We start from the raw sequence: 27,819 nt of genomic DNA, 5'->3' as shown, positions 1-27,819 counted from the left end.
TCCGGTGTGTCATGCAAAAGAAAAGAAAAGAAAAACTAGGATCAGAGCACGGCATAATTTTATAAGATACGCGATCATACATGGAAAACTTAAAGATAATTATCATATGCGAAGGAAATATCCAGCCCAAAACAAAGCTTACAGCTGAACTGATGACATATAAAAATACATAAAATGGGCAGTAAGGCCCAATACCAACAAAACAGTTAAAGGAAAACAAGTACAGGCCCAATAATGTGTCCAAGCAACAAAAGGAACAAATAAAGTAGGCCCAAAATTCATGAATGACAACAACTCAGTTTAAGTAGCCAAAATATTGAAACAACTTAGGAATGAAAACAACATCAGTTTAAGTAGCCAAAATTCAGATCATGATAAGATCATGATAGGTTACTGCTTAGTTGTAAACCTAATGACAAAAGGAAAAGGGAACAAATCTTCCTGATGTTCAATCTAAAAGAGAAAGAAGGGAAGGGCTAATATGGAATGTCTTAACCTTGAGAACACATAGACAATTCCAAACAAAAAAAAAACACGTACCCAACTAGACACGAAATCAGTTTAAACTCATATGCACTCATCTATATAAATATGCATTGTGGACATGATTACGGTTTAAACTTCTTTTTAGAATGCAACAAAGTCAAAATCGAGCATCAGTGATGTGCATACAAAATCTCATAAAGTGAAACAAGTCCAAAACATGTTGCCTATAAACTATAGAAAGAACCTATGCCATTTTGGTTAAAACAGATATTCAAAAGGATCAAGCTCAATTCTTATCAAAGTATGACATCTGAACTACATATGGGCACATATTGACACACCTAGGCAGAATAGAGATGTACATGGGTATGGATAGTCATTCTCTACATATAAGGCATATTTTCTACTTAAGATAAATTACAAACCATCCCAAGAAATGCAAGGTAGTAACATGAAAACTAAAAACACATTTTTTGACAATAAGAGGGGACTAACAGATAACTAACAAATAAGTACCCAAACTTTTAGAACACATAATCCTGTTAATACAAATGCTATTTTGCGGAAGGAGATGGCATATTTGCACAACAGATGATTAGGCTAAACAGGGGCTAATCTAATGTAATGTTTAAACATTCATGAAACTATTAGACTAATCATGCTTAATAGGCTGATAACAAGGTTATCTAACATTTAGCTAATTTAAAAACTAACTCAACACTGAACTGCATCAAATAACCATACAATAATTACAAGCTAACATATAATCGCTTAACAATACCACTCTAAACCAAACTAAACACACTTCGAATACTAAACAAACTTAATAGGCTAGCGAATAATTGTAAACATACATAAACTGAGAATTAAAAGGAAGAACTATTACTGACCTTTTGCGAGTGCAGTGAACTGAGGTCGTTGACGTCGAATCTACTCTCTCGTTATGATTAGATTCAAAACTCGAAACCCAAATGTATTCTAAATCTCTATTACGACTAAAGCATAAACCGAGATGAAGGGGGGTAATAAAGATTCTAAAAAATATATGCAGATATTGTATGGTATTTTTAAATCACTGTCAAGAAACAAATGAGACTTTGATATTTTCTGAGAATTGAGGCGGCTAAAAAAAATGAACCCCCCTAACGAAGTAAGAAACCAACATTTATAGGAGATTTCTAGGGTTTTTATGGTTCGAATTGGGCGGGACTTTGAATTATCTAGGTCAAAACCAGTTCCAAAATCCGAACGTTTGAGATTTTGTCTGTATTTCAACTTACTCGATCAGAACAAAAGAAATGGACAAAATTTATTTAAAACTCGTACTCGAGAAAACCAAAGGAGTTGATAAAGAAAGATTTTCCTTTCATAAATGGACAAAAAACCATTAAAGTTCAATCAGACCGTGAGCAGGGGACTGCAAAAGAAAATAAAACCCAACCTTCAAATCGTTGAAAATCTGAAGGGGAAACGTTGGGATAATTAATTCCTATCCCTCAACTAACCATGCACGGTCTGTATTCAACGAAAGCTAACTGTGATTTTGCCGAATTTGTCGAAGAAGAGAAAGAGAGGAGGAGAGAGAAGGGGAGGAGAGAGAGGAGAAGGGTGCGGCGTGAAGAGAAAGAACGAACCCTAATGGTTTCATTCTTTTGAATGAACCGGGTCGGGTAAGGTGTTGGGCTGGATCGGAAGGGATAATGGACTGAAAGGTAATGGATTAAAGTGTGGGCTGGTGGGGAATTCAAATTTTGGCCCTTTTCCTCTTTTAATTAATTTATTTGGATATCTTAATAATTTGGACTAGAATTAACCACTTTCAAATATATAATACAACTTCTTATTAAAATAAATAACCGTGCAATAACTATTTGAAAGTATTAATATAATGCTTTGTTAGTAAATTTGAAATAACTCGTCCAAATTATTAACGATCAAGAAACGCAGATAAATTAATTGAAGGAAAAGTGGGACAAAATTGCCTGTCAACAAATGCAGCATCTAGCCAGGACAAAGCAAAGGCTATGATTTTCCTTCGTCATCATCTGGATGAAGGATTGAAGGTTGAATATCTGACGGTTAAGATCCAGTTAAATTGTGGACTGGTTTAAAGGAAAGGTATGACCACCTTAAGGTAACGGTATTACTGAGGGCTCGTTATGAGTGGATTCACTTACTGTTACAGGATTTTAAAACTGTATGTGATTATAACTTTGTTGTATTTAGAATTACTTCCAAATTAAAATTATGTGGGGAAGATGTAAAAGATGAGGACATGTTGGAAAAGACTCTTACGACTTTTCATGCTTCATACTTGGTATTACAACAGCAATACTGTGAAAAGGAATTTAAAAAACATGTTGATTTGATCTCATGCCTCCTTGTGGCTGAGAAACGTAACACCCTTTTATTGAAAAATCATGAAACCCATCCCCCTGAAACTGCTCCATTCCCGGAAGCGAATGTGGTAGCAGTAAATGGCCAAAGAAGACAAAATAATAATAATCGGGGCCATAATAATGCGCGTGAGCTTGGCAAGGGAAGATATAATAATTGTCGTCGTCGTGGTCACCATAAAAGGAAAAACAATATGGGTTCTCAAAACAATCCTTCAAGAGGAAATTGTCATTGTAGTGGTATGAAAGGCCCCTGGAAAATGAATGTCCGGCGCCTGAGCATTTTGCTAGGCTTTATCAAAATTCCTTCAAAAGAAAGGCAAATAGAGGTGGTGCCTCTTCTGCTCATGTTTGAGTGGAGTCACACTTGACTCTAAAAAATGATGCTGAGGTAGGGCCTTCACAAAAATATAATGATAAGGCTGAAGCTAATTTGTTTTTGAAAGATGACGATTTTGATCGCCTTTATGATATTACTCATTTGGAATCCGAAGACTTCTTTGGAGATCAAAATTGGGATTTGATCATTCTACTGTCAATTATGTTGTTATTTTTATTTACGAGTTTCTTTATTATCTGGTTCTTCCTTATGTTGTTTTATTTTAAGAAGTACTTAAATTTTCTATTGTTAGTTTCCGTGTTTCTTATGACATACTTTTTTTTTCATGAAGATAAATAAAATTTCCAGTATTCAATTGGATCCAAGATAAGTAATGGAGATATGTGCCTTCTGGATAGTGCTACAATATACTAAGAGAAAAAAATTTCTCTCATTTGTTATTAAAAAGGCCCATGCTAATACAATATCTGTTAGTACAAAACTAATTGAGTGCTCTGAAAGAGAGGCCTTATTACTACCCGGAGGAACGATATTGGCCATTAATAATGCACTATATTGTAGTACTCAAAGAAACTTGTTAAGTTTCAAGGTTATTCGCCAAAATGGCTATCATGTTGAGACTGCTCAAAAAGTAAAGGTTGAATACCTTTATATTACTACAATAAAAGCAGGGAAAAAGTGTGTGCATGAAAAATTATCTACACTTTCTTCTGGGTTGTATCATACAAGTATTGGTGTTGTTGAAACACATGACATAACAAACAAAAGTTTACTGATTCTAATGATTTTAGCATTTGGCATGACCGGTTAGACTATCCCGATTCTAATTGATACGCAAAATAATTGAGAATTTAAGTAAGCATACTTTGAAGAACCAAAAGATACTTCAATCAAGGAAATTCTCTTGTGCTGCTTGTTCTCAAGGAAAATTGGTTAATAAACCATCAACAACTAAGGTTGCGATTAAATCCCCTACATTTCTGGAATGTATACAGGGTGATATATGTGGGCCAATTCACCCTCCATGTGGACCATTTAAATATAATATGGCCTTGATAGATGCTTCTACAAGATGGTCACATGTGCGCTTATTATCAATTCACAATATGACTTTTGCGAGATTGTTGGCTCAAATAATAAGGTTAAGAGCACAATTTCCAGATTATGCAATAAAGACAATCCGTCTTGATAATGCTGGTGAGTTTACAATTGATAACGTCCAAATCCACTCCTCAAAGAGAAAGTGTACAAGGTCGTATGCAATATAATTTACCCAACTATGAGTCGGGATCGATCCCACATGGAACAATATGCTAGGCGATTAAGAAAGTAAGGAACTTTCACCAACTAAGCTAAAGCCAAACGATAAATAATATTTTGGGGTTTTGGAGAAAATTATAACTAATGCGGAAATGTAAACTAACCTAGAAAGCGGGTAAAATGATCAATGGCCACAAGCTTGGATACAAGGAGCTCTCAAGTAACGATCCAATATATTTTATGATATTACAATTAAGAGCGGGTTTATGTTAATAGATAATGGTTTCTAAAATCTCATTGAAAGTCTTCCAACCAAATCAATGAATTTCACTCTAAGCTTTTCCAAGCCTTAGAGTGTGATATCAAGCACAACCAATTAAATCTCAAGTAACTTTCCTCTTCCGAGATCAAGTTATTAGATGGGTTTAATGACCCAGATTCTTGTTAATCAATCTTTCCCAACCTAGATTTCCTCTTCCGAGCTCAATCAAAGTAAATGGGTGAGTCCTAGGGTTAGCTAATTCCTTTGGAAACATTCAAGAACGAGATTAATTAAAGAAACAATAACCCACTTCATTAGGAATAAAAATCATTCAATACATAAGCATAACAAGAGTTTCAAACCAAACTTTAATCAAGAATATTTTCATAAACAAGATTCAAGTAATGGAATAGAAAGCTACACACTTAGATAATCAATACAAAGTAAGGAATTGAAGAAATAAATTAAAGGTTTAAGAAATGCTCAACTAAATCTTCAACCCCAAAGTGTGGTATAGAAACCTAGTCTCCAAAACTTGTAAAAAAAAATGCCAAAGATCAGTTTTAGAAACCCTAGCATTCTATTTATAGAAATGCCAAAACGGGAACAAAATTTGGACAAAAATACCCTGCATGCATAACATGCTACTCGCATCTTGTGTCGCAGGTGCAACATGCGAGTCGCATGTTGTGCCAAAACCGTAGCATGTTGTGCCAATTTCTCTGTCAGCACATGCTGCACAACATGCTGCTCGCATGTTGTGTCGCATGTTGTGCCACATCCATAGCATGTTGTGCCAATTTCTCTGTCAGCACATGCTGCACAACATGCTGCTCGCATGTTCAACATGCTGTAGCAAGTGCTACTAGCATGTGCTGCCAGAAAGTGCTAATTTGTTCTATTTTTGTTCTATTTTGGTCCGTTTTGCTCCGTTATGCTCTCCGGGCATCTTATCCTATAAAACAACATAAATACACAAAAAGTAACAACAAAAGTGCTTAAAGAGTCACAAAAGCTTAAGGAATTAGCATCGAATATCCCGTAATTTCACGACTCATCAACACCCCCAACTTAAAGTCTTTGCTTGTCCTCAAGCAAATCAAAACAAAAATCTCAATGAGGATCCACTTTAAGCACAAAAACATGACTTTGGTTGGTACCAACAATTAGGCTACAAGCATGTGAAGCTTCAACCAAAAAGCTCCCTCATTTCAAAATACAATTTCAAGAATGCTATAGAGATTTAAAACCATCAAGCAGCAACACTCAAGCTTCAATAAGTGACTCATAACCACTAACTTACTAGATATGCTCAGTTGACTCAACTTTGAATTTTTCAACATCACCAATCTATCGTAATCCATATGCCCTCACAAGAAAGAAAATCCTAAAATCACTATATTCACAACAACGACGCAAGGGACAAATACACAAAAGTCGCTCACACTCAACAAAGATGTTCTAGTGCTAACAAATATCACACCATAAGCTTGCCCTTATTTTCGTTCATCACTAACTCAAGAACATTCGGTTGGAGATCACATAGGCACTTTTGAAGCTTGTAATGTAGGCTTAGGAAAGGGTAGGATAAGTATTTGGGATACAAGTGACTACGCCCTCCTTGAACACTACACATACTTTTTGTTCACTTTCCTCTTCATTTCAAAACATCACTCCTTCCTTTGCATACTAGTTTCCCCAATTATTCAAACTTTTTTTTTTTTTGCACAAAAAGTTTGCAACCTTTTTGTATTTTTCAAATTTTCTTCCTTTCTTTTGACTTTTCCACAACACCAACCTTCACCACTCTCAACCAACACTAAGACCCCCAACTTAGGCTTTTGACCTCAAATTCACAATTTCATGTTCAAGGAGGGAAATGTTCAAAAGAGAGGCTTTTCATCAAAAAGGGTAAAGGCTTGTAATGCGGCAATAAAAGAAAAGGTCGTAGGCTCAAATGGGGTTATTAGTGATATTATTTATGCAATGGTAGGATAGAAAGGCTAAAGAGGATTTTTCAAAAATCACAAAGATAGCACAAGGTCATCTCTCCAACCAACGTAATCAAAATTAGCATTGAACGACTAACCGGGCAAGTTCTAGATGATAAAAGTAAACACAAGAATTATTCAACAAACACTCACCACACATGGCATATGAACTAGTTAAGATGGATCAATTTTACTTCCTAAGCAAGAACAACTAGTGCAATATCTCATAATCCAAAGTAAACACAACTAGTAGGTAAAGAGTTACCAAATGAGCCAAAAAGTTGTCACAAAGATCATTCTTTCCTATGCACCATGCTTTTTAACTTTCACGAAACAATTTGGAGGGGTATTCGCATTTCAATTTCACATGCAAGAGACTAACTCTATTAGTACCAAACAAGCCAAGAGTTTTCACATTTTTCCTCAAAAGAGCACTTACACCTAAACTACAAGACTAATGAAAGAAGCTAAGAAAGAAAATAAAATAATAAAAGTGACTAATCCACAACACGCCAACAAAACAAAATCTTCAAAAATTTGAGCAAGTTCCATTTGCAGCAACGTCTAGCCACAGCCACACCAACAGTCACAAAACAAACCCGGCAAGGGCACACAATATACTTATATAAGACAAAAGCCCGGCAAGGGCATAATTTATGCATAACCAAAATGTAATGTGCTACCACATGCCACCCCCAACTACAAACATTGCAGTGTCCTCACTGCACATAATCAAAACAAAACATAAAATAGTTTGAGGGCAATTAAAATTTTTTTTAGGACCTGCGACTCGCAGGTGATGTCACCTGATTTTTTTTTTACTGTCAGCACCTGCGAAACGTACCTGCGACTCGCAGGTGATGTCACCTGAAACCATTATTCAGCAGCAGCTACTGGTTTGTGGCTGCTCTGAAAACCCGACCTACTCAAAACAATTTCAAAAATTCTGAAACTTTGCAGATTAGTCAAAAACCATAAACTAAACTATTCTAAAAAATAAAATTTCAAAAACGATTAAAAGTTTTTAAAACGATGGGTTGCCTCCCACCAAGCGCTTAAGTTAACGTCGCGGCACGACAGTTACCTTTACCACTTTTCCTTCCATTTGGAAGATATGAATTTGCGCCCCAACTTTGAATCAAGATCATGATGACGCTCATGGGGCGGCGGTAGAAAAACAAGGAGGCCAACTTTCGGGTATCGCATTTTGCACTTCTTGGCCCGTAAGTGAGGCATGCCATTTTGTCTTCTTGGCATAACAAACTTCAAAATGAAAACGCTTTCTTCTTCATCTCCAAAATTCTCCATAGGCTCGGTTAGTTCAACTTTCATATCATCAACCAAGCACAATGTTGAAAAATGGTTGGACTGTGGTCCAATGCGCTTCAATTTAAAATTCACTTCATTTTTGGCATCCTCACCCAAAAATGAACTAGAGTCTTCAAAAACCATTTCATGAACTTTTTTATGCAACTCTAGTATCATTTCTTCAATCTTGGCATCTTGCATTATTTTTGGATTGGTCGGTTGGCAATTCACCATTAGCTCATTTAAATCAATCTTGACCTCTTCTTCATTGGAAACCAACTCAAAATTATAATCCATGGCCCTTTGATATTGAGCATTACATGCTTCGATCTTTGCATTCAATTCGGCCTCCAATTTTTGGATAGCAATTTCAAGTAGCTCCACTTCTTGACTTTGCTCAACATGCATTTTTAGAAATTCTTCCATCATCCGGGAAATTCCTTCATGGTGATCCCCATAGGCTTCAAGTTGTTGAGCTTGATTCATTAGCCAATCTTGGCTCAAAATTTCTCTCTCGTCAAGTTTTTCTTCATTGTGAGGGTCATCCAACTCTTGTAAAAATCCATCCATGGTGAGATATACCTTTTGGATAGTTTCATCATCTCCATGTTGAACTTCTTCCCACAATTTGGTCAAGACTTGCCCATAGCTTTTATTCCTCCCCATTATGCTTTTCAAAATTTCCTCAACTTCTTCTTTTTGAGAATTGGAGATTTCTTCATCAATATTTTGCTCTTCTTCAAGTTGAACCATTTCTTCAATTTCACAACTTTCGTTGTGGTCACAAGAATTTTCGGGCTCATCTTGTAAACTTGAAATCTCTTCTTCAACCATTTCATTTTGAGGAGTCGACACTTCCATGACAATTGAGGAATTGGCATCCTCAAATGAATCATTCATTCTTTTCATAGCTTCTCCATTTTCTAAAACGGATTGTTGGACGAGTTTTCGCTCTTCCTCCATTTTAGCTTCTCGATCTAAGTATGTTTGGAGCATTGCCATGATGCCTTCATATCCGGCACTTTGTCCTTCACTTGTCATGTCATTGTCCCTATCAAACTCAAAAGCACAACTAGCATTTTCGTTAGAACAACTTGGGGGAGGGGGAGCAAAATAATTGGGACAATCACCCCAATGTTCACCTTGACCACCACATACATTACAAATATTCCTATCATAGGATTGAGACGGTGCACACATCTCTCTCCCGGGAAAATTTTCACAATCTTGCCAAAAGTGGGGTCCTCCACAATATGGACATGGGTCATCAAAATATGGATTGCAACCATCAAACCCATTTTCATTCCAAGATGCCATAGAGACAAAAGTAAAAAATAAAATAAAAACTAAATAGAAAACACACAAAAAAAATAAAAAAATCACAAACACATTTTCACAAATATTCACAAGTTTGGACCAAAGCAAGTAAGCTAAAATCCCAAACACATTTTCACAAATATTCACAAGTTTGGACCAAAGCAAGTAAGCTAAAATCACAAACTAACCTAAATACGCCAAATTGTTCCTCGGCAACGGCGCCATTTTTGATAATGCCCAAATCCACTCCTCAAAGAGAAAGTGTACACGGTCGTATGCAATATACTTTACCCAACTATGAGTCGGGGTCGATCCCACATGGAACAATATGCTAGGCGATTAAGAAAGTAAGGAACTTTCACCAACTAAGCTAAAGCCAAACGATAAATAATATTTTGGGGTTTTTGAGAAAATTATAACTAATGCGGAAATGTAAACTAACCTAGAAAGCGGGTAAAATGATCAATGGCCACAAGCTTGGATACAAGGAGCTCTCAAGTAACGATCCAATATATTTTATGATATTACAATTAAGAACGGGTTTATGTTAATAGATAATGGTTTCTAAAATCTCATTGAAAGTCTTCCAACCAAATCAATGAATTTCACTCTAAGCTTTTCCAAGCCTTAGAGTGTGATATCAAGCACAACCAATTGAATCTCAAGTAACTTTCCTCTTCCGAGATCAAGTTATTAGATGGGTTTAATGACCCAAATTCTTGTTAATCAATCTTTCCCAACCTAGATTTCCTCTTCCGAGCTCAATCAAAGTAAATGGGTGAGTCCTAGGGTTAGATAATCCCTTTGGAAACATTCAAGAACGAGATTAATTAAAGAAACAATAACCCACTTCATTAGGAATAAAAATCATTCAATACATAAGCATAACAAGAGTTTCAAACCAAACTTTAATCAAGAATATTTTCATAAACAAGATTCAAGTAATGGAATAGAAAGCTACACACTTAGATAATCAATACAAAGTAAGGAATTGAAGAAATGAATTAAAGGTTTAAGAAATGCTCAACCAAATCTTCAACCCCAAAGTGTGGTATAGAAACCTAGTCTCCAAAACTTGTAAAAAAAAATGCCAAAGATCAGTTTTAGAAACCCTAGCATTCTATTTATAGAAATGCCAAAACGGGAACAAAATTTGGACAAAAATACCCTGCGTGCACAACATGCTACTCGCATCTTGTGTCGCAGGTGCAACATGCGAGTCGCATGTTGTGCCAAAACCGTAGCATGTTTGCCAATTTCTCTGTCAGCACATGCTGCACAACATGCTGCTCGCATGTTGTGTCGCAGGTGCAACATGCGAGTCGCATGTTGTGCCACATCCATAGCATGTTGTGCCAATTTCTCTGTCAGTACATGCTGCACAACATGCTGCTCGCATGTTCAACATGCTGAAGCAAGTGCTACTAGCATGTGCTGCTAGAAAGTGCTAATTTGTTCTATTTTTGCTCTATTTTGGTCCGTTTTGCTCTGTTATGCTCTTCGGGCATCTTATCCTACAAAACAACATAAATACACAAAAAGTAACAACAAAAGTGCTTAAAGAGTCACAAAAGCTTAAGGAATTAGCATCGAATATCCTGTAATTTCACGACTCATCAATTATTATATGGCCAATGGAATAACAGTTGAACATCCGGTTGCTCGTGTTCATACTGAAAATGGTCTAGCAGAATCATTAATTAAACGCCTCCAATTGATAGGTAGACCATTGCTAATAAGGACAAAACGTCCTGTTTTGATATGGGGGCATGCTATTTTGCATGCAATAGCACTTACTATCTCATTTATATCCTCTAACAAATTAATGTGAACAAGAGGTTCAAAAGATGATTTATTTGCAAAATGTTGCAAATCAACTACCAGATACATTTATTAACCTTCCAAGGGTTACTAAATCTTATATTCCAGCTGTAAATGCTCCAGTTCGAGTTAATGTCCTGGTAGGACAAATGGTTAATGCAAATGAGTCTAGGCCACGTCTGAAATGTGGTAGACCAATTGGGTCCAAGGATAAAAATCCTCGAAAAAGAAAAGAAGTAAATGATCATAATATGAAGGTAATTACTCAAGAAGACCCCAAGACATAACAAATGATAAGGCCACATAGGAGGTCCAGGTACCTGAAAATATTAAAAATGAAGAGATCTCATTAAGTTATATCGCGATGGAAAAAAGGTGGAACCAAAATGATATTGTGGTCTATAATATTTTTGCTTATAATATTGCTCTTGAAATAATGCAACAAGATGAGGATCTTGAGCAAAAATCTGTCGATGAATGTAGACAGAGAAGTGATTGGCCAAAATGGAAGGATGCAATTCAAGTGGAATTGGTTTCACTTGAAAAACGTGAAGTTTCCGGACCAGTAGTTTGAACACCTGAAGATGTCAAACCAGTGGGGTGCAAATGGGTGTTTGTGTGAAAACGAAATGAAAAAGGTGAAGTCATAAGATATAAAGCACGACTTGTGGCACAAGGGTTTTCACCAAGGCCTGACATTGATTATGTGGAGACATATTCTCCTGTGGTGGATGCAATTACCTTCAGGTATCTTATATATTTGGCAGTTCATGAAAAACTTGATATGCATCTGATGGATGTTGTCACAGCTTATTTATATGGCTCACCGGACAACGATATTTTTATGAAAATTCTTGAAGGATTCAAACTGCCTGAAGCATATAAAGATTCTCGGGAAGCTTGTTCAATAAAACTTCAGAAATCTTTATACAGATTAAAACAATCAGGGCGCATGTGGTATAATTACCTTAGTGAATACCTATTGAAAGAAGGGTAAAAAAATGACCCAATCTGCCCTTTTGTCTTTATGAAAAGGCCTGAATCAGAATTTATCATAATAACTGTATATGTTGATGATATGAATATCATTGGAACTCCTGAAGAGCTTCCAAAGGCAATAGAATGTTTGAAAAAAGAATTTGAAAGGAAAGATCTTGAAAAGGCAAAATTGTCTTGGTCTACAAATTGAACATTTTACTAATGGAATATTTGTCCATCAATCAACATATACTGCAAATGTTTTGAAGAGGTTTTACATGGATAAAGTACATCCTTGAGCACCCCGATGGTTGTGAGGTCACTTGATATTAATAAGATCCATTTCGACCTTGTGAAAATGATGAAGAGCTTGTTCGTGCCGAAATACCATATCTTAGTGCAATTGGAGCATTAATGTATCTTGTCAATAATTCTAGACCAAATATAGCTTTTTTTCTGTAAACTTATTAGCAAGATTTAGTTCTTCCCCAACAAGAAGACACTGGAACGGTGTTAAGCATATATTCAGATACCTCAAAGGAACCATTGACATGAGGTTGTTTTATTCAACTGAGTCCAACTCACAACTAATTGGTTATGCAGATGCAGGATATTTGTCTGATCCACATAAAGGTCGATCTCAGACAAGTTATTTATATATGGAGGTACAACCATATCATGGCATTCAATGAAACAAACTATGGTTGCTACTTCTTCAAATCATGCAGAGATAATAGCCATTCATGAAGCAAGTCGAGAATGTGTTTGGTTGAGGTCAATAACAACACAACCAGAAGACATGTGGTCTTACTTTTGAAGGGCATATTCTAGGGGTGGCAAAACTAGCCCAAACCCATTTGACCCGCCCAAGCTTTAATGGGTTTCGGCTAAAGTAATTTTAAAGATCTGATTTAGGCTAGTCCAAGTTGACCCATTACAATCATCAGCCTAAACTGGCCCATCAAATGAGCTCAAATTGACCCATCAATTGCCATCCATTGATTAGTATAAAAGCTACAAAACATGATTAACTTTTTTTTAATTATTATTTAAATTTAATTTTGTAATTATTTTTATTTTTTAAAATGTTTATTTTTTAGAAAAAAAATATTTTTTATTTCCTTATTTTAACTTTTTTACTAGTAATTTTTTATTTTTAAGTTTTAATTTTTTTTCTGAGGGTCTATGCGTTCCGTTTTGTTTAACCGATTTTCGACCCACCTATATCCGACACACGTTTGACACTCCTAGTTATGTAAAAGACAATCATAAAATTATATAAATAAGGCAAAGGGGTAAAAGAGATGAATCTGACAAAATCACTATTCATTACGTTAATTCACATTTAATTTTCTTTTGATTTACTTTTCGGAATAATTTCAAATATAATTTATGTACTGGAATAGCTTACGAGGAACTATTTATAGTGAATATCTTTATTATTTTGAGTAAAAGCATACGTTTGAATTTTTTTTATAGCCAATAAGTATTTAAAATTAATCTTTAAAACACCATTTATTTAGAAAAACATGAACGAGCGAATATTTGCAATCAAAGAATATCGATATTTTAGTTTCTCAAAATGTTGAAAGGTGGGTTAAGTTGAGCGGGTTATGGAAATTGCACACGCTTAATAAAATCAAAATTTTCCTTTGGCTCTGTTCGCATGGAAGACTCCCTTTTGTTTACCTACACCATTCTCGCTAGTAAAAATTTACGATCCATTCTCCAAGGACCATTGCATAGAGAAGAAACCAATTACCGTCTACATAACCTTTGGAATTGGAATTCGTGGGACTGGAACAAATTTTCCTTCCAAATCCCTCTAAGACCTTCGAGTACGAGCCTCTCTAGTCTCTAGATACCCCATATTGGGGACCAAGTTCCAATGGTATATTTACCACCAAATATGTCCATGAACTCCTAAACAACGCCCCTTCAACTCGTTATGAATTTGCTTGGATATGGAAATTGCACACGCTTAATAAAATCAAAATTTTCCTTTGACTCTGTTTGCATGGCAGACTCCCTTGTCGTGTTTACCTACACCATATTGGTATGCCAATTGAGCCCCTCTGCCCTATTTGCAACATCAATAATGAGACTACCCACCACTTATTTTTCGAATGTTACATTGCAAAAAAAATTTGGCTTGACCTTGGGATCAATATACAAAGAATTCCCACACAGCAATCCCATTGGCTCCATGTCCTAAATACCATTGATATACCCATACATAACAACCTATTGCATTGGCAAGAGTTCTACCCCTTCGCACTCTGGCATCTTTGGTTAAATCGTAATAACAATAGCTTCCATAGTATGGCTAACATGCAGCCAACCCAACTTGTCATCATGAGAGCATTAGAATATAAATGCACCACTTCACCTCCTTGCTCGAGACCACACACTCACAAAACCATTGCTGTCAATTGGATATCTCCTTCCTCACATCATTTTAAACAAAATACGGATGGAGCTTTCTCCAATAAAGATAACTCTGGTAGTGTAGGCGGTGTTATACGAAATTCCAGCGGTGAATGGATTATCGGTTTTTGGAAAAAAATTAATGCTTATAATCACCTCATTCCAGAGCTGCAGGCCTTGCTACAAGGGCTTCAATTGCAGCACAACAACAACTTGTTCCCATAGAAATAGAAACTGATTCTGTCGAGATCCTACAACTTTTACAACTTCCATGATCTAACTATCAGTCTCTCATCAATGAATGCAGGTGCCTATTGAGGAGGTTGCAGAATCCAGTAGTGAGGCATAGAGGGGAACAAATGTGCTCATGTTTTGGCGAAAATGGGTTCCAAGCTGTCAGTGTGTAACCAGTTATATGTCGTGTCGTCTCCTCCGACTCCTGCTCAAACAATAGTTCAAGCAGATAAGGAAGGAGAATTATCTACTAAAACTGTCTCGTTGTCTATGTGTAATAATTTGGCAAGTCTAGGAAACCTATATGTAATAGCTATAGATGATAGCGAATATGTGTGTACTACTACTGACTATGTGGCTACTACTACTAATGTAATGTTCTAGTATGAATAAAATATCCGTTTTTACCGGAAAAAAAAAGTTGGGCAGGTTGAGTTATGATCCTTCATTTAGCTCATTTTGACCCAGCCCATCTTAGCCCAAACAAGCTTTAGGCAGGGTTGGGTTTTGGCCCATCTATAGGTTCAACCCATCTTGACCAGCTCAACTTTAGCCCAAATGGCCCATTTGCCACCCCTAGGATATTCCAACAACATTATACGAAGACAATGCTGCATGCATAGCTCAACTAAGAGGAGGATACATTAAAGGAGACAGAACAAAACAAATTCACCAAAATTCTTTTTTACTCATGATCTTCAAAAGAAGGGTGAAATAGATGTTCAACAAGTTCGCTCAAGTAATAATTTAGCAGATATGTTCACTAAGGCATTGCCAACTTCAATATTTGAGAAGCTGGTATACAAGATTGGAGTGCGTCGTCTCCGAGACATTAAGTAGTATTTTCATTGGGGGGAGGATAATACGTGTCGTACTCTTTTCCCCTTAACCGAGGTTTTGTCCCATTGGGTTTTCCTTGCAAGATTTTAATGAGGCAGCCATTAATGCGTATTCTCGGATATGTATACTTTTTTTCCTCCACTAGGATTTTTCCCACATGATTTTTCCTAGTAAGATTTTAACTAGGCATATTATCTATTAATAAATATTTAAAGGGGAGTGTTATAAAATATATAAGTATATGTACGGTCATTTTATATTGTAAATATATATGAGTATATGTATGTCCATCTTATATTACTTGGAGGGCAAGAAGTTGCTCTCCTATTAATAGGGGAGTGTTTTCTTCTATTATGTACACCAAAACAAGAAGTGAAATACGAAATTTCTCCCATTTCTCTAAAACTTTTCTTCTTTAAAATTATTTAGTTTTACAACACTTATAGATTTATTTTTAGAATATTGGTAAAAATTGACATGAATGACTAAGACACGGAGAATGATAATCATTTCGAGAGTAAGCCAAGTTGAAAGACAACGCTAAAAAATTTTAAAACTTCCCTTTGGTTGTTAAGTTGAATATCAATATGGTCGTATTTCCATTTTCACCAAAAAAAAAAAAAAAAAAAAAACTTTTTGCTAATCCATTGCGAAAGTAAAAGGGTTGATAAACCCCTAACATTTCATTATGTCAGATGTTTGCAATTCTCTGTCTACTTCTCTCCTTTTTCTTGCATCTTTAAGCATCATTACCTATTTTCTACCAACAGAATTAGAGGACAAAAAAGAAAAGGAACGAAAGGGGCATCAAATTTATTGAAAAATTCGCAAATCACATTTTTTATATTTATACCCACAAAAGGGAGCTGAAAAAATGGCTTATGCTGCAGTTTTCCATGTCTAATTCATCCAATAAGAAGAAGTGAAATTGAATCTCTCTGTGAAATGGTCAATTTCTTGCAAGCCTTTGTTGAGGACTCTGGAAAAGAATGCAGTAATCACGAAGATATGGTAATACATTTAGAAAGATGCATTAGAGATGTGTCATATTGGGCATAAGATTTATTTGAGTAAACTAATGTTTGGTTATTCAGTTGATTCAGGTTCAAAGAAACTCATGACAGAAAAGATTTTTCGCGTTAATTGTTGGACAAGAGAGCTATACAAGATAAAATGAATTTTTAATATTACAGGATTTGAGCCAAAGCTACGGATTTAGCAGAAGATAATTTTCCATTATCTCAAGGTACATTATGTACTCCATCTGTTTTGATTTCAGTAAAGGATGTATTGGTAGGGCTACATGATGAGTTCACGAGAATTGTTGATCAGTTAAACTTGTAGTCGTAACGATTTTTGGTATGGGGGGTATCGTTGGAAATTTGATGAGGAGAAACAATCTCAATCATTCAAATTCTTCCTTGAAGACAAGTAGAGGAAATGATTCTTCTTTAGCTTACTCTGCTTGCTTCCTCAATCAATAATTTTCTTTGAAGTTTGAACACGAGTGGGAAAAATATTTGTCCACCAATATCTTACATAAAATGTTGTACTAGTGCCTAGCTATGCATACAACTTCTTCTTACATGTACCTATTCTAGTACATGTATCATGATTTAATTCTAAACTTTTCCTATTCCCTAGTTCATGAATAAAGCAATGCATGTATCTAAGACTAATATATTACCCTTCCTAATTCATAAACTAAAATAATTCATGTATCACAAAAATCAAGAAAAGATTTTTTCTTTTTTCCAACACAAGGTTCACAGTTCAACAGGTATATTGGTTAAACTACACTAGCAAAGAAACTTTTGATGATCCTTTATATGGTGTATTATTTTTACATTTGCGTGTGGGTTACTGTATCTCAACAGTATAGAGTAAGAGATATGCTAGTAGGCCTTCTGCGTTCTGTCACTCAGATTAACTCCAACGAATATCAACAGAACGACGAGGAATTGGCTGCGAGAAGCTTTACAAAAGTTTTAAAGGGAAAAGATATCTCATTGTCATGGATGATGTGTGGGAGTATCAAGGCTTGGGAAAATGTAAAAAGATACTTTCCAGATGATAAAAATGGAAGTAGGACAGATCGTGGTGACAAGCAAGAACTGGAAAGGAGGTAGCAGAGAAATTCTTGGGACTACAACTAACAATTGTCGTGGTATGTGGAGTTCTCTCCAAAAACTAGTGCAACACCGAGTAGCTGGATAAGTTTTGCACAAAGGGTTCGTTTACTGGTTACAAGAGAGATGAATCAATGCTCAGACATATTAGCATTGAGTTACAACTACTTGCCTCATCGTCTGAAAGTTTTAGGCTTTCTCTATATGGAAGGGTTCCCAAAAGATCTTGAGATTCCTGTGTGGATGAGGCTTCTTAGGCTATGGATGGTTGAAGAATTTGTGTAAGTCTTAAAACTCAGTAACAAGTAGCAGCATAGTACTTGCAGGATCGCATAGATAGATGCCTAATTATGATTGTAAAGAGGACTAATGGTAGAGTCAAAACATGTAGCATTCATGATATTCTTTGCAACTTTTGGTTGTGAGAAGGTAACCAGGCAAAATTTTCTCTAGAAGTTCATCGCCATCTTCATTTTCATTCGGATATCTTTGTATACACATCATGTGCTTATTCAAATTGCTCAGATTGTTGGAGATGGACAACCATTTCTTTCATATATTTCTTCCCTATTCAAGTCACAAACTAGTTCATTTATCGCGCTCTCCGTTCATGGTGAGCTTCCCAGATCAATCTTTAAGCTCAAGAACCTCCAAACCCTGTTTGTTACTTTGGGGGGGGGGGGGGGAAGCCATGCACTACCACTACAAATCTAGATGATGTAGCTGCTAAGGCACACCCATTTCAAGGTTCAGTTACAACCTACAAACACACTAAAATAAGCTCAGCCAGTTTTTCCCCTGGACTTGTTGCTAGAGTTCCCAAACTAAAGAAATTGACCATTTTGGAAACAGAAGAAAACTCCTTCAGTGACGATCGGCCTTGCAATGCTCTCAATAACCTGGAAAATCTAAAGTCGTAAATATCGAAAACTTTTAACCTTGTTACATCAGACATTGGAATGTGTTGCGTCTAAACCTCAAGAAGTTGACATTAAGTGCTAGCCATCTACCATGGGAAGATGCCCGAATTATTTGGCATGTTACCAAGTTCTCAAACTGAAAAACTATGCCTTCCAGGGACCAGAATGGGAACCAGATGAAGAGGGGTTTTGTAGGCTCAAATTCCTACTTCTTGAGTAGAGACTTGGTACATTGGAGGGCCATGGATTATCACTTCCCAAGTCTCGCATATTTAGTTCCCAAATATTGTCACCAGTTAAAGGAAATTCCTTGTGATATTGGAGATATCCCGACACCACAAATCATTGAATTGCATTCTTGCGGCCCTAATACTGAGATCTCTGCCAGAAGAATTTGTGGACAGCAGCAAAGCTTGGGAAACAGTAGCTAGAGGTTTTCATTGATCAAGCTAGATATGAAGGTCAACAATTTTGTATTATGGTTGATTTTAGTTCCGAGTTGGATGATCTTGCTGCCGAAGTTTGTAGCAACGATTAACATTATATATTGCTTGAATTACTCGTTTTGACTGTGCTCTGTCCTTTGAATTGTGGTGGTTGTAAGGTAGTTTTTCAGAATAACACTAGGACAGTGAGAATTTACCTGTTGAGGCATTCTAAGTCAGTTGGCTAGGCTTGTAAAATAAAACCAGGAGAGTGAGCATTAACCTGTTGAGGCATAGGCCATACTAAATTAATAGCACAAGCTTTCAACTTTGCCATTGCCAAACTCTCTTTCTCATTCAATATTTGAGTTCAACATAGATCACAAATTTTCTTTATCAGCTAAAATCATTGTTTATTGTCATTGATACTTTTGGATACAAGGCGTTACTGAATACAAGAGTGGCTTTATGTTCTTTCTACATCTTGTTTCCTGGTAAGGACAGTAGACATAAAGTGTATATTTGGTCCTGTTACAAGGACAAAATAATGAAGTAAGCATCACTTGATCAAACTTCAAGAGAATATCTTGAAGTTATTACATGTGACTTTGAGAAGAGACTAAGAAAAAGTTTCAGCAAAAGAATGAGAAGATTAAACCGATTGACTCCAAAATATGAGAAGAATGACTGAGATGCTGGTCCACCTTCATATCATATGTACTGTGATGCTGTTCCACCTTCATATCATATGTACTTCACCAACCATTCCAAGCTCTGTCATGTATGAACGTGCCATTAGGAAACTTCTTTGGTAAGGTAAAGCAGTAAACTTCATTAAACTAATATCACAACTTCTACTCTGCCTGTGTTTCTGCAGAGAAACAAATTGAGCTAAATACTGGTAGGTAGGGATATAGTACCTTTATGCATTCAGGTAAATCTTCGTCCTTTATTTTGGCATGAGTCTGCGAATGAAGGTACGAAAAATCATGTGAATTGGAGTTCAAATGCACTATCCATCATGAGACCACACTTGAAGAAAACAGTCAATTGCAAAGTAGTGCTCAAGAATAATACGTGTATTCGTGTTTGAAGTCGCATTTGCAAGTTAAAAGAAAGTCACAGATACATTTTCACTTGGATTAAATATTTATGCCTTTCAGAAGTTACCTTCGTAACCAAATGGCAGGAGGCATAAAGATTGGCAGCTGATAAAGCGAGAATCACCAGTGCAGATGCTACAGTTGATGGTCTGTAGCACAAGTGCTCATGACCCAGCAAAGCTAGTACTGCCAGGTATTTAGTTGTCCTTTCCACATGTTCAGCAGCTCTAGCAGCTTTAAGATAGAACCTGTGTTGTTGTGACAAAATACGTATAAAGTAGATGGATGGCTCTTATTTAGGTAAGGCAAAATCATCAAATTTCAGATCTTGAGCAACTGTACAACATGGTTAATCTTTGTACCATAAGAAGTTGTATATTGTTGGAAGAAAGCACTGGAAGTTGAGGACCTCCTGCACCAGCCACTCCATAGCCACCACTTCAGAACAGCTATATGCAGTGCCTGCAACAACGAATGTCTTCTGGCGAATGCTGAAACAGAAGTTGTGAACTTGTCAAATAAGTAGCTCTTTTGCAAATGACACCTAATCAGATTAGTATTCTTTAATAATGATAGGGAATGTTAAATATAAAGACTTTTGAATTGTGTAATGTCCTCACTCTTGTCACTTTGAGCTTTCCTTTCTGAAATTTTTGCTATATTTCCCAGTAACATCGCAGAAAATGAATGCAAGGTAATTTGCAATTGCTGAACTCCCTCAGATTTTACATTTGATTTCAAGCTCTTTCTCAATGCACTTTCTTTAATTCATTCTGATACTCTGGTGGCTCTCAATTGAAGAAGGCCTAAATAATATCAGAGCAAGAAGCATTACCTGTTGAAAGGCTGGTTTTCTTCTATCCTGACTGCCAGAGTAAGGCAGGCTATGCCAGCAATTTGAAGGCATCTTTTGGTTCTGAAGTACCCTTTACTTAAAAATCTGTCAAAGAGGTTGACACTTAAGAACATGGTCTCCTTCTGAAGGTCCTTCCTCGTAGCTTGCTGTAAAAGAAATAATGTCCAACATTAGACTGCAGGGTAAACCCCCAAAACACTAGTGAAATTAGTCTGTATATGTAAATTTCCGAAGCATAGGCTGTTGGGTCAAATTTTTCTTTCCTTGTATTACCAAGGCTCTCAATCAAGATTAGTAGTATCCATCAGTATGGAAAACAAAAGGCTATGTTTTATATTGCAATTCTCAGCAGAAAAAATGGGAATCTTGAGATGCCAAGGAATACTTTCTCACTTTCCACCATCTAAAGAACTGTAAAATTTCTAATCTTTTTTTAATTGTAAGTAACAGCAGTTAAGCGGAATTGGACTACTCCCAGTACCACTGGGTTTTAAGAACCATTTTGATGGTAAACACCTGAAATGCCTAAAATTTCACCTTTTCATTTATTTTTAGTTTAAGATTATTCTATGAGTTGCTCTATGGATAGAAAGCAAATATAGTCAAACCTCTCTATAACAGTATGGTTGGGTCCGAAATTTTTCAGAATGACTGTTATACACCTATAACAACATTGACATTTAAATAATACTTCGCTGTTATAGGCAAAAAAGATGCATAAAATCTAATTTTCATTTTAATTGTCAAATTCTAAGCTTAATCACACTTTGTATAACGAAGGAAAATCGTTTAATGATGAATATATATATATATATATATATATTCATATGATATTTTTTTGTCATAAATAGTGTATTAAATGATCAAATATTTGGTCAAAATTTCTACTCTTATTATTGGTAATTATAGATATTCTATTTTTATAAAGATGATTAATTATTATATTACTAAAAAAAGAGGATAGCTGTTATATGGGGGGTAATTTTACAAAGAGCGTACTGCTATAAAGTTGGTTGCCGTTATAGGTGAAATGCTGTTATAGAGAAGTAAAATATAACATAAAAAATCGATTCCGAAAAATCTTAGCTATTATACAGAGGTGCTGTTATATGCGGGTGTCATTATAGAAAGGTCTGAGTAGCGAGTTATAATACTCTGTCTATTTCAACTTACATGACATCCTTCTCATTTTCTATCTCTCCAAAATGTTTGACGATATCAACTATCACAGATTTCATGAATTTAAATTGATTTAATTCTTTGAATTTTGAAATTCTATGTAATGTCTTATCAAATAAAATTTCAATCATTATACTCGATGGACCGTTACTTTATTCCAGAAAAATGGTACCACTAATATTTAAGCGCACACAAGCCCCCATCACGCAATATGGACAGCAACACTCACGTGCAAACTGGATTTCATTGTCTGATTACCAGTAGTTAAAAATATAACTGCCACATGCACTATAAGCCGTAAATTTTTCCACATACATAACATGTCACGCAAAATTGATTTGATTGGCTAATGGCATCAATATCCAGAGAAATTTTTAACTGCAATTCAGATCAACTACTAATAAGGAACGGGGGGATTAATAACATGTTCATCGCTAACTAACCTCAAGTATCCAATTAGTTTCCTATACACTAAAGAAATAGTAACTAATTAATTTCCTTATTCTATGTATAACTCATTATCTCTTGTATCTAATCAAACATCTTGTGCAATATAAAAGGGAGGATTATAATCTATGGACCGTTATTTCATCATTTCAGAAAAATGGTGCAATATGGACAGCAACATTATAGGCTCACGTGCAAGGTGGATTCCATTGCCTTACTACCAGTGGTTAGAAATTATAACTTCCACATGCACTATTAGCCGTAAAATTTCCCACATATATAACATGTCACAAAACTTTGATCTGATAATAGCATCAATTTCCAGAGAAATTGTTCAAAATATATCTGGAAAATTTTCAGAAATATACAACCCAACATATAATACTACACCACATAGCCATATTTTAGTTTATACAATATTATATCTGGGGAAAGCATTATACATAATGTATCCACCTTGTATATATGTATACAATATTCTCTCCGTTTCAAAATGTTTGTTTTACTTTCCTTTTTAGTCTGTTTTAGAAAGAATATCTTTTTCCTTTTTTGGCAACTCTTAATTCCAACTTTCCACATCGCTTGTTTAAGACCACAAGATTAAAGAGCATTTTAATACATTTTACATATCTTTAGTTAACAACCACAAGATTCAAAAGTCTTTTTAACTTTCTTAAACTCCGTGTCAAGTCAAATGGATGGAATAGTGCATAAAAGGTGTTTATACATAAATATGGGCTAAACCGGTAACAAACTCAAAATATGAACTACATGGCGTAAGTATTTTATCCTAGTAGACATAGAGCGTAATTTTTTCAAATTTTTAACTGCATTAATTTCAGATCAACTAGAAAGTAATGCGGGGAGTAAGTGTAACACGTTCATTGCTAACTAACCTCAAGTATCCAATGAACCATCTGTAACCGCTGCTGTACGATTAAATCGCCATAGTGTGTAGTGGAACAGTATTCCTCGGCATAATCGTGTAGATACAATTGTCTCTTCTCTCTGTTTCTTATCATCCTATAGCTCTCTTCATCCTCTTCATTTTCCAATCCCTTCCATACATAAAGGAAAATAAACAGAATCATAATGATATTAAGGTTAAAAAATACGCAATACTATCAAAAAAGAGCTACACGAACACGTGAATTACAGCAGAGACAATAGTAATTACTATCTCAATCTCATACCAGCTGAATCCGCTAGTTTTAAATTCTGTATATCTACTCTGGTACATTTATGTTTGTTTCATTTAACTACTCAGTATTTGTATTTCATAAAGGAAAATAAACATAATCATAATGATATTAAGGCTAACAAATATACAATATTTGAAAGAAAAAAAAAACACTTCAATAACACGTGGATTTCCACAAAAACAATACATTACTATCTCAATCTCAAACTAGTTGAATAAATTACATTCTCTATATCTACTCTGGTACATTTATATTAGTTTTTCATTCAACTACTCAGTATTTATGAACTTCAAAATCAATGAATTTAGAGAGAGGTTAGTTTTTGTGAAATGTAAATTTTCAGTACAAATTAGAGGAAAATAACAGAATCATAATGATATTAAGCTAATAAATAATATAAAATATCAACAACAAAAAAAAAAATCAATAGCACATGAATTTCAACAGGAACAATAGTTATCTCTAAAAATCAGAGTAGTTGAATCCGCCATCTATTTTCTCTATATCTACTCTGCTACATTTATATTTGTTTCATGAATTCAACTACTCAGTGTCTATAATTATGACCTTCCAATTTGATGAATTTAGAGAGGGGTTATATTTTTGTGAAATGTAAAGTTTCAGAACGAATTAAAGGAAAATAACATAATCATAATGATATTAAACTACCAAATATACAATATAAACAAAACAACTTCAATAACATGTGAATTTCAACATAAACAATAATTACATCTCAACATCAGTATTTATGAAGTTCAAAGTCGATGAATTTAGAAAGAGATTAATTATATTTTATGAAATGTAACTTTAAAACTATAGAACTTACAGTGAATTCAGTAGAAACGTGATCTTCAGATGAGTTTACATGAGTAGATTGCAAAGCAACGGTTGATCTACAGAACTGTTGACTAAACCAAAGAAACAACGTGAAAGTAGGTGAAGGAGTAGCATCTACATTCGATTTCTCAGAAAATTGGCTTCCAGATTCATACCAATACGATGGACTATAATCCGATAGATCTATATCGGAACTATCCGGAAAAATATCTGAGTAAGCTGATGAATAGTAGTCATCAGAGACGTCAATAATTGAAAAATTCTCAGAACATTCTAGATCAAATTCTGCATCAGCATCGAGCTTATCCTGTGCATGTGTTGCACCTGATAATTTTGAAACTTGTTCAGAGTTGATTTCTTCTTCTGTTGCTCTGTTTTCACCTTGTTCAGAACTTTCTAGATCAAATTCTGCGTCTCCATTGAGCTTATCGTGTGCCTGTGTTGCAGCAGTTAATTGTGAAACTTTAGAGTTGATTTCTTCTTCGATTGCTCTGTTTTGACCTTGTTCAGAACATTCTAGATCAAATTCTGCTGATCCATTGAGCTTATCATGTGCCTGTGTTGCAGCAGATAATTCTATTAGTGAAGCTTTGGACTCGATATCTTCTTCAATTGCTCTGTTTTCACTACATTTGATTGAGAAATTTTCAGAACATTCTAGATCAAAAGCTGCGCTTCCATTGAGCTTATCATGTGCATGTGTTGCAGCAGATAATTTTGAAACTTCGGACTCCATATCTTCTTCGATTGCTCTGTTTTCAGTACATTTGATTGCTTGAACTGATAAATTTCCACATTTCGATTCAGAAGGCGATTGTAACACTGAATTGAATGAAACCACATCATCATCGTCGATTTTCGCAGTTCCTTCAACTACAGATTTTGAGATTTTACTGGAAAAATCACTAGAAGCTTTGAGAAATGTTGAAATTGCATCAGAATCCTCAGTTTCTTCAATGACTTTTGCATTTCTCTTCTGTTTTGAAACGTAAATTTAGAGAGAGATTAGACTTTGTGAAATGTAAATTAAAATTAAAGGAAAATAACAGAATCATAATGATATTAAGCTAACAAATACTCCGTTACTTATAAAATATCAACAACAAAAAAGGAACTTCAATAACACGTGAATTTCAACAAAAAACAATACATTACTATCTCAATCTCATACCAGCTGATTTCACTAATCTCAGTATTTTATGAACTTTAAATTCGATGAGTTTAGAGAGAGATTAATTAGACTTTGTGAAATGTAAATTTCAAGTAGAAATTAAAGGAAGTACTACTAGATTTAATAGCACTTACAGTGAATTCAGTAGAAATGTGAAATTCAAAATCGTTGAATTTAGACAAATTAGATATTGCGAAATGTAAATTTTCAGTGCAAATTGAAGGAAGTAGATTTAATAGACTTACAGTGAATTCAGTAGAAATGTAAATTTTCAGTACAAATTGAAGCAAGTAGATTTAATAGAACTTAGAGTGAATTCAGTAGAAATGTAAATTTTCAGTGCAAATTGAAGCAAGCTGATCATTTAATACAACTTACAGTGAATTCAGTAGAAATGTGAATTACTTCGTCGTTGATTATCGCAGTTCCTTCAACAACATCGCTTTCAGATTTTGATATTTTATCGCAAAAATCACTAGAAACTTTCACTAATGTCGAAATTGCATCAGAATCCTCAATTTCAACTGGATCTTCATTTTTTGTGATTTTTCCAATGAATTGAGAAGTACACGAATCAACACAAGAGCATTCCGATAATTCCACGTCAGCATCATCCTTATTCTTCTTCTGATTATTATTCTTCCTGAAATAAGCTCTAGTAACTCTACGAAATTCGTTTTCTCCTTCAATTTCACGCTTATTAACAGAATTACTTTTGCTCGAATCACGTGAAATTTCACTAGTTAAATGAGACGAATTTGAAATAGAGAATGAAGGTAGAATTATCGGAGAGATATATGATCGTTTACGGCGAGGTAACTTTGATCGAAGCTGTTTCTTTACAGCCGGTTGATGAAGTGATGATGCTTCGGAGTGTTGTAACTTTCGCTTCATTGCTTGTACTTCTGCTTAGAACGTGTGAAAACTGGGTGGGAGAAACTGAGAGAAAGCCGTTAATGGTGTTTGTTTTGTGAGGAGAGGAAATGGGAGTGTGGGGGTTTATATACGCTGTGGTAGCTGAGTGGGGCCTACGTTGATGTCACGTTGTTTGCTTTTTTCCTTTCAATTCTCATCACATTTTCTTTTTTCTTTTTTGTTTTCTCGCGCACTTTTGTATAAATCCTTCATTTGCATTTTCATTTCATGTACATTAGGTTGTGTTGGGGAAAGACAAGGTATACATATTGGATTTTATTTTAAATTGAGAAAATATGAACAGTTTTAATTATTCTGGAGGTGCGAATTTATGTGACACAATTTGAATTTCGAGAGTCAAACAGTTTAATTTTGATCATGAATTTGAGGAATCTTTAAATTTTTTGAATTACCTATTAGGAAACTAAGTAAAATATATTATAAGTCAGAATAATTGACAATTCAAAATATTAAAAAGATACTCCTTCCGTTTCAATTTATGTGAACTTATTTTCTTATTAATTCATGCAAAAAAGAATGAACTCTTTTTATATTTGAAAACAACTTACTGTAGCCATACAATATATATATATATATATATATATATATATATATATATATATATATATATATATATATATATATATATATACTTAGAAATGTTGATTGAATTTTTTTCCCTTCATTAAAAGACTCTACAATAAATAAAATAGTCATTTACTATCTCCACAATTTTACCATATAATAATTCTTTTCTTATTTGAAGAAATAGCTAAAATCAATAATAACTGCAATAAGTACATGTTTGACTGCTCGTAGGAGTTAGAAAATAAAACAAGGCATACCTAATTTGGTTAGTTAAACAATAAAACATTACCATAAATAATTTGATTCCTTCGACAATGAATACCAATCTTGTCATATTTTTTAATCTTTATGGAACTACCTAAAGACTCCAATTTAATTTAATCT

General features: G+C 34.9%; 1 protein-coding gene across 2 annotated transcripts; it reads right to left on the bottom strand.

Annotated features, from left to right (window-relative positions):
• Nucleotides 1-19,497: 19,497 nt before the first annotated feature.
• Nucleotides 19,498-27,273, bottom strand: LOC132616022 (cyclin-SDS). Of its 2 annotated transcripts, XM_060330628.1 has the most exons (9): nucleotides 26,311-27,273; nucleotides 24,751-25,737; nucleotides 23,616-23,777; nucleotides 21,073-21,239; nucleotides 20,600-20,728; nucleotides 20,305-20,485; nucleotides 20,055-20,099; nucleotides 19,839-19,908; nucleotides 19,498-19,662 (listed from the first exon to the last, which is right to left on the bottom strand). In XM_060330628.1, the coding sequence occupies exons 1-8, from the start codon at nucleotides 26,824-26,826 to the stop codon at nucleotides 19,879-19,881; spliced, it is 2,217 nt and encodes a 738-aa protein (XP_060186611.1). In that variant the 5' UTR covers nucleotides 26,827-27,273; the 3' UTR covers nucleotides 19,498-19,662; nucleotides 19,839-19,878. The 2 variants fall into 2 exon arrangements, with proteins under 2 accessions (XP_060186611.1, XP_060186610.1); XM_060330627.1 differs by having other exon boundaries at nucleotides 19,498-19,908; nucleotides 26,311-27,272.
• Nucleotides 27,274-27,819: the final 546 nt, after the last annotated feature.

Source organism: Lycium barbarum, chromosome 10, assembly GCF_019175385.1.
Source record: "Lycium barbarum isolate Lr01 chromosome 10, ASM1917538v2, whole genome shotgun sequence".
Classification (NCBI taxonomy): domain Eukaryota; kingdom Viridiplantae; phylum Streptophyta; class Magnoliopsida; order Solanales; family Solanaceae; genus Lycium; species Lycium barbarum.
Note: the sequence above shows the minus strand (reverse complement) of the source record. Positions and strands in the feature narration are given on the sequence as shown.